We start from the raw sequence: 8,268 nt of genomic DNA, 5'->3' as shown, positions 1-8,268 counted from the left end.
GCCGCCGGAGGAGGCGATAGGCCTGCTGGCGCCAGAGGGCCCGGCACGCCCGGTGCGGCTCCCGCTACAGCGCCCTCTGCTGCCCGGAGCCCTGCCGGCCTGAGTACCTGCTCTGTGCCCACAGGCTTGGGAACCCAGATGACTTAATCTCCAACGACCCCACCCTTTCTGGGACCCAACCGCGTTCATATTCATAACTGTTATTTGCCAGTTTCAGCGGACCAGATATTCCACCTCCCCAGGAGCTCTTAGCCAGATTGGAAGGGACAGGCAATGGGGGACAGCGGTCTCTGGTACAGACATGAATCTCGAAGCTGTCGTAGACCCCCTGATCTCTGGGCACCATTGACATTCTTAAAGACATCAGGCGCTCATTCTTCTCCCAGGTGTGGTTGGAATCCTGGGAAAGATATAAGTTACCAGGAAGATCGTCAACACTACAACTCCGTGTATTTTCAGTTCGTGTTTCTATTTAGTTCGATGGTATTCAACCTCAGACCCAACGCTACTACCCCCACCCTGCAATAAATATTTTCCCATATCTACTTTACTTTGATGAAAGACGTTTATAGATGATATTATCTACCTCAACATGTAATTTCAAAAATATTAATATCATTCCCTCACATAAAGGAAAAATAAAATTAATTTAAAATTATGTATTTTAATGGGGCGCCTGGGTGGCGCAGTCGGTTAAGCGTCCGACTTCAGCCAGGTCACGATCTCGCGGTCCGTGAGTTCGAGCCCCGCGTCAGGCTCTGGGCTGATGGCTCAGAGCCTGGAGCCTGTTTCCGATTCTGTTGTCTCCCTCTCTCTCTGCCCCTCCCCCGTTCATGCTCTGTCTCTCTCTGTCCCAAAATAAATAAACGTTGAAAAAAAAAATTAAAAAAAAAATTATGTATTTTAAGATTTTTAAATTAATGATTCCCTAAACGAAATAGAATTAATTTAAAATACAACGACACGTATTTTAATATTTTAAATACTAGAAGACATAATAGAAGTCTCCAGTGTTAGCACAGCTACATCAAATCACTGTGAACCCACCAGTTAGATATGCAGAATGACAGAGGTGTTATTCCATCAGAGACTGTGCTTCTCTCTCTTTTTCTTTTTAATGTTTTATTTATTTTTGAAGGAGAGAGAGACCGAGCGTGAGCAGGGGAGGAGCAGAGAGAGAGGGAGACATAGAATCTGAAGCAGGCTCCAGGCTCTGAGCTGTCAGCACAGAGCCCGACGTGGGGCTCGAACTCACAAACTGGGAGATCATGACCTGAGCCAAAGTCGGACGCTTAGCGACTGAGCCACCCAGGCGCCCCCAGACTGTGCTTCTCAAAATCATACACAAAGAATGATAAAATTTCTACCAAAACGAAGTTCCAGCTTACATAGCAATTGCACTTCCAGAAAATTCTAAGGTATATTAAAACTGGACAAAAAATAATCCATGCTGGGGTGCATGGGTGGCTCAGTCGGTTAAGCATCTGACTGGCTCAGGTCATGATCTCGCTGGGTTTGTGAGTTCGAGCCCCACATCGGGCTCTGTGCTAACAGCTCAGAGCCTGGAGCCTCCTTCAGATTCTGTGTCTACTCCTCTCTCTGTCCCTCCCATGCTCATGCTCTGTTCTCTTTCTGTCTCTCAATAATAAATAAACGTTTAAAAAAATTTTTTTAAACCTCTATATTAACATGTAAAATACAGTTGGATCCCAGGTTCAAATAATTACAAACATTTTTTTCACTGTGTGTGTAGGTAAAGGCAGACCCAGGTTTTGTGGGGCCTGAATTATGCAATTTGGGAAGCCTCCTTTAGGAAGAACAATATAAAATTACAAATATTAAATTAGTTACAATAGGAAATATTTATTTAGAATAGGAAAAAAGTGATCAATTTTAAATAGCCAAATAATATTTAAAACATCACAAAAAAAGGGGCACCTGAGTGGCTCAGTCGGTTAAGCATCGACTTCAGCTGAGGTCATGATCGCTCAGTCTGCGAGTTTGAGCCCTGTGTCGGGCTCTGTGCTGTCAGCAAAGAGCCTGGAACCTGCTTCAGATTCTGTGTCTCCCTCTCTCTCTGCCTCCCCTCCACTCACTCTCTGTCTCTCAAACATGAATAAACGTTAAAAAACTTTTTTTAAATAAATAAAACATCACAAAATCCAGAAAAATATCCAAATATTTTGTATTAATAAACAGACCAACACACTTCTACAATCCTTTTTCTTTCTTTTAGTAGATTTATTTTTAGGGCAGTTCTAGGTGCACAACAATATTAAGAGCAGAAGGTACAGAAATTTCCCATATAAACTGACGTCATGCATAGCTTCCTCATTATCGGCATTCCCACCAGACTGGAATATTTGATACAATTGATGAATCTATACTGGCACATCATTATCACCCAGAGTGTACCTTAGGGTTCATTCTTGGTATTGTACACTGTATGGGTTTGGGCAAATTTATAATAATGTATATCCACCTTTATTGCACCATGCTCTAAAAACCCTCTGAGCTTTGCATGTTTACAACAATTTTATTAAAATTTTGTATGTTTATTTTTTTGAGAGAGAGAGAAAGAATACGCAAGCAGGGGAGGGGCAGGGAGAAGGAGGAACAGAATCCCATGCAGGCTCCACATCATCAGCACAGAGCCTGATGTGGGGCTTGAACTCATGAACCACGAGATCATGATCTGAGCCAAGACCAAGAGTCAGACACTTAACCAACTGAGCCACCAGGCACCCTTACGACATTTTTAATATAGTGTTTTCTGAGTTATCTTTGATCTTCTCTTTATATGACAATGACTTCGTAAGATAATTTTTTATAATGACAAATAAAAAGATAATTCTGCCTTTAATTATACTTGGAAGTAGCTGAAAACCACATAAATAGGGATGCCTGGGTGGCTCAGTCAGTTAAGCATCTGACTCTTCATTTTAGCTCAGGTAATGATCTCCTGGTTAGAGAGACCTAGTCCCACATCATGTTGACAACACCAAGTTTGCTTGGGATTCTCTCTCTCTCTCTCAATCTCTGCCCTTCCCCCCAGTCATGCAAACACATGCACTCTCTTTCTTTCTCTCTCTCTAAATAAATAAACATTTTTTTTAAATATCACAGAAATATGTCTCACTAAATGCAAACAACTTCTACTTCCAATTCAACTTCTTCTTAGTCGGATCCCCAAAATGCCTGTGCCCACTCCAGTCCCACTCAACACAAGAGGAAAAGTGATGGTAGAATGCTGGCGTGAACACAGAGGCATTAACTGCTTCAGTTAAAATGTTTCACTTCTGCAGATTTTACAAAGTAATTGACCATATGAATCCTTTCCAAGGGCATCTCCATGGGTCTTGGAATAGTTCTGTAGAAGTGAAGAGACTTTGAAGCGGAAGCTTCATCAGATTCACAGTAAATGTGACTCTGTCTAAATACATGTCTGATAGGACACTGCAGAGGTCAAGCAAGACTCAGGATGATTCTCTGTTGGCAGCACTGTTCTATACATCCTAAGCTGTGTGTAATTCTGGCCCATCCGGCAATGACCTCCAATCACACGTCAAGCAAAAGTATCCGCAGATATACCCAAAAGCTAGGGTGGGGATGGCTGCAGCACTGGCCTGTTGAAAACAAGGGTTCAGAACTTTCTCTGGCCAGGGCCTGACCTGTAGGGTCAATATATAGTCTGCATTGTATGCTCCCTATTTTGGGCATATATTTTACTCGAAATTAGTATTATGGTTTTTTAGTGCCTTATCTCCTTGGAAAAAAAGTGATAAGGTAAATTGATCATCTTCGTGGCATTAAAGGGACCCAAAAGGCTGTCATTTGATGTTTCCACATGACAATGACAAATTGGATTTCACAACCATTTATTAATGCTTCTATGTGCTTTTTATAAAGTATGTTGTAGGAGGGAATATAGAATTCGGTAATTATACTTAGGAATTATTCCCGCCCTCAGGGGGCTCTCAGCCCCTCTCCTGAGTGCAGAGCAAAGAGGAAGCTCAGTACTTTCTAGGCAGGCCAGCAGGTCGAAAGTGGTTGGGGTCTTTGCCGCTCCGGCCCCATTCATTGGCGGCCTGGTCAGCCTTCGAGTCCTCTGCTCCGCGGCCGCTGCTTCCGTGCCTGAAAAAGTCTGTGACTCTCTGAGAATTCTCTCTGGCATTGCTGGAATGGAGGAAGGCAGGTAGGAGATTAATTAGGGGGCTGAGGAGCAATTGCCCATAACTCCCATCTCTCTTCTTTGCAAGGGAGGGCTGCTAACAGGAGCCAAGGAAAGAGGGGCTAAAACACTGACACCCTGGCCCAGAAACAGAGCATCTCAGCCCAGGCTGATCCCTTACTGGGAGAACAGCACCCATAGGGGGAGGATCGGGAATCACCCATTCGTCCTGGCCTCGCTCTGACTCCATCAGCCACTCACGCCAACACTGGGCGCAGAGGGGAGGGTGGGCAAGAGAAGGAGGAGCCACAGTGTCTACAGGAGACTTCTCCAGGGCTTGGCCCCTCCTGGCTGTCCAAGGCAGCCAGGCTCAGCTCACCCAGCCCTGCATCCCCGGGAGCCCGTGTTACCTGATCACTTTGGCCGCCCAAGCGCCCCCAGGTCCCCTCTGTGCGGCATCACGGTTCCCCCGGGCATGGAAGTATTTGTCTGCACCTATGTAATTGGCTTCTCTCATGTCAGAGTAGGCTCTCCACATGTCTTTAGTCCCTGGAAAGGAAAGCAAATGATGAGATGAAGGTGATCGTGTCTTGGCAAAATAGAGGAAAAGACATTTTCCTCCCACCGATTCTAAGATCTCAGTCTTTGACAAAATCCATGGAGAGGATGTTGGCTGGGATGAGTGTTCCTTTAGGTTTCACTTCCCTGGGTGAATGTTATGAGAAGCACCCTTGGTGCAAGTTTTATTCTGCTTGATTCCATTCTGAGTACTGTTGCTACTTTATGTTTGGCTGTGGGATGTGTGTGAACAAGAGGTGGGATGGTCTTTAAGGGATGCTTTGTCCTGCGATGACCTCTACCTGGACAGACGCAGGGAACCCTCTGACTGGGGCGTGAGAACAAAGGCAAGTCAGAGGGAGGCTGCTGACCCAGAGGGCTCCCAACCAGGTCAAGGGGAGAAATTCATCCCTGTGAGCAGCTTGAAGACGACTTGGTCCTGAGTATTTCTGAAAGTCTGGGGCATGTTTGGCACCCAGGCAACTGTCAGAAGTCAACCAGCAGGTGGTAAAGGGGAGTTCCCCTAGAGAGATTTACAAAAACAGGTCATCAGACGCAGAAAAAGTACAACTGGTCCCCCACCTCTAAAGTCAGTGTCCTCCCAGTAAATGCAGGAGTATATTGCCATCCGCAGGGTGGTTATGCAGATGTACTGAGAAAAATGCACGTATAACTTCTAGAAGATTATAGGTGTTCTATATGCTATCACTTCTCTGGGCCTTCGGAAGGCTGGGACAAAAACAGTAAAGCGATTAAGCTAAGAGGAAGATCAGACAGTTACAGACTGAAGGAATCTGAGCAGGCTACATAAAATGCAGACCCTGAGAAAGTAATGTATGGGGTGCCTGGGTGGCTCAGTCAGTTAAATGTCCAACTTCAGCTCAGGTCACGATCTCACGGTTCGTGAGTTTGAGCCCTGCATCGGGCTCTGTGCTGACAGCTCAGAGCCTGGAACCTGCTTTGGATTCTGTGTCTCCCCTGTTTCTGTTCTCCTCCCCTGCTCACACTCTGTCTCTCTCTCAAAAATAAATAAACATTTATTTATAAGAATTAATGTAGTAGGCAAAAGAGAAAGACCCAGTGTCGAGCGTAATCATAGTTTATGTAGTATCCATGTAATGCCTTATCTTCATTTTATGTGTTTATTATTTCTACTGTTTAGGATTCATTCATACATGTAAAGCTCTTAGAACAGTGCCTGGGACAGGTTGAGCTCAGCTACTGTTGGTTGTAGTTACTAAGAGCACAAGTTTGAGGCACCCACTTCATGGCTGAGACACAGCAATGAGCTGTCCCCGGTTTCCCACTAGGTGGCACTGGAGTCCCACTTGTGAGTGGGGAGCAGGCGCCCTGGACCCCAGATGTCTTCTGCTCTGCTGCAAGTTAAAACCCAAAGCCTATGTGACCTTCGTCCTGGGGATGTCCATGGAACAGTGCAATGCTGGCCACAAGGGCCAGGGCTGGAGGGATAGGACAGATGTCATTTAAGGGGAAAAACCACCAGTAGAAAATAAGCTTTAGACATCTAGCGCACAGTAAAATGAAGGCAAATCAATACCGTATCATAATTAGCAAACTTGCTACAGTCTAGAACTTAATTATCTCAACTACTAAAGGGAAAGGATAATTATGTCACGTGATAGAGGTGCTCTCTAGAGACACAATGCCAATCCTATTAAGTAAACAAATGTGTCATTAACATGCATTCACCTTAAATATACACAAAGTTATAATGCCAGATGTGGTTCAATTGTTCAAAAAAGCCTGGGAAACTGCTATCTTGCAAACCGTGCTGCTTTTCTTCCCACTTGTGGCCTTTGCCCTGTGGGGATGTGGCCTCCACTGTGGTCAATTCTGGTGGGGGGCCAGTTGCTGCCTTCCCCGGACCGCCATCCTTTGGTCCTTACCTTGACCAGCTTCCTTGAGGAACGTGAGCCATCTTTGGCTGCTGACGCCCAGGACCAGGGAGCACAACAGGATGCCCACGAAAAGCTTCATCCTGCAGCAGAGTCACAGAAACACACAAGGACGACACACTTTTGGTTTGGTTTGGTTTGGGGTTTTCGGGGGGAGGCACGTGGACCCACACCTGTATCTTACCTATTACCTACATCTACTTAGTATTAGATGTTACCGATATCTATTTATCTATACACATACCTGCATATATACACACATATGTGTACGTGTACACCCGTGTATATACACATGTGTGTATAAATGTAGGTAGAAAGAAATAGGCAATGTGTATACACATATATACGCAGGTGACACACGATACATAGAACAGAGGGTCCAGTTCTCCGTTGCCATTTGTCCCATAGGAATCCCAGTAAGAGAGATCACGCTGCGCTTCTAATATAAACCACTTGCCATTTCAGTCGTCCCCTAGGAGCCCTGAAACCCGCTGTCCGGAAAGTTTCCAAAGAGGCCTTTGGGGATTTCGTGACCGTGTACCCATCTGCAAAATGAGGATTGTGGGACATTGCACACATATTTGCAGAACGCCTGCTCTACCCATCCGTGAGCTCCCACAGACAAAGTACACGACCAAATCCCAATCCCAGAAAGTATTCACATCTGGAGAATTCAAATTGCCAGGAGAGTAGATTCAGGGAGGAAGCAGAGAGTGAGGACACAGCCCAAGAACGCCTTCGGGTAAGAGAATCTGCAAAGAAGGAACGTGTAGGCAAGTCTAGCACCTCACCTTTGGCTGTCCCTTCGTGCCGAGGCTCCTGGTGAGGCTGAGCTGCCTGTGTCTCCTGCCTGTGAGGGGGGCTGGCATTATATATACTGACACTCTGCTAGGGGAGTGGGTGGGAAAGCAGGTGTGAAGCAAAAACACTGAGATTTGGGAAATTCCTTTTGGCCAGCACACAGCATCCAGAACATCAGGCTCCTTCTTCACGCCCGTCTGCTTTCCAAGGTTGTGCAATCTGGCAGCTTTGAGGCGTGTAGCAAACTTGGAAATTTCTGCCTGTTTCCAGTGTCACTCCTGGTAAGAAAGGTTTTCTTCCCCACACAATAGTGCATTGAGAAATGCTGTGCAGGGTAATCAAAGTTAGAAAGGAGAACCGATTGCCTGAAGAATGAGAGAACAAAAGGCGAACGGGGGAGCAGCAGGGGCTCCATTAAAGGGGTGGCTCAGGATAAAGCTGGGACCCCAGGGAGCAGGAGTTGGAGAGGAAGGACAGACAACCAGGAAAATGGAGCTTCCAGCACCCAGTGGGTGGACTTGAGCCTGATCAGTTGCTATGGAAGCTCCTAATGGCAGGTTACAACTGAGAACTGCGGTGTAGAAATGTGATACAGTGTCACATGGGAAGGACGCATTATAAAATGGTCAGGAAAAGGGCATCTGGATGACTGTGTCTGTTAAGCATCTGACTCCTGACTTTTGCTCAGGTCATATCTCCTGGCTCATGAGTTTGTTGAGCCCTGCATTGGGCTCTGCACTGACACCATGGACCCTACTTGGGATTCCTTCTCTCCTTGTCTCTCTCTCTGCCATTCTCCCTCTCTCAAAAATAAATAACAAA

The 8,268-nt window shown here is 45.8% G+C and overlaps 1 protein-coding gene across 1 annotated transcript; it reads right to left on the bottom strand.

Moving 5' to 3' along the window:
- Positions 1 to 3,861: 3,861 nt before the first annotated feature.
- Positions 3,862 to 7,530, bottom strand: LOC147576614 (serum amyloid A protein-like). Its single transcript, XM_086677843.1, has 4 exons — positions 7,437 to 7,530; positions 6,637 to 6,728; positions 4,582 to 4,720; positions 3,862 to 4,176 (listed from the first exon to the last, which is right to left on the bottom strand). Exons 2-4 carry the CDS (start codon positions 6,725 to 6,727, stop codon positions 4,014 to 4,016), a joined length of 393 nt encoding a protein of 130 aa, XP_086533969.1. The 5' UTR covers position 6,728; positions 7,437 to 7,530; the 3' UTR covers positions 3,862 to 4,013.
- Positions 7,531 to 8,268: the final 738 nt, after the last annotated feature.

The sequence above is a fragment of the Puma concolor genome, chromosome D1 (genome assembly GCF_028749965.1).
Source record: "Puma concolor isolate L17-30 chromosome D1, mPumCon1.1.hap2, whole genome shotgun sequence".
NCBI lineage: Eukaryota > Metazoa > Chordata > Mammalia > Carnivora > Felidae > Puma > Puma concolor.
Note: the sequence above shows the minus strand (reverse complement) of the source record. Positions and strands in the feature narration are given on the sequence as shown.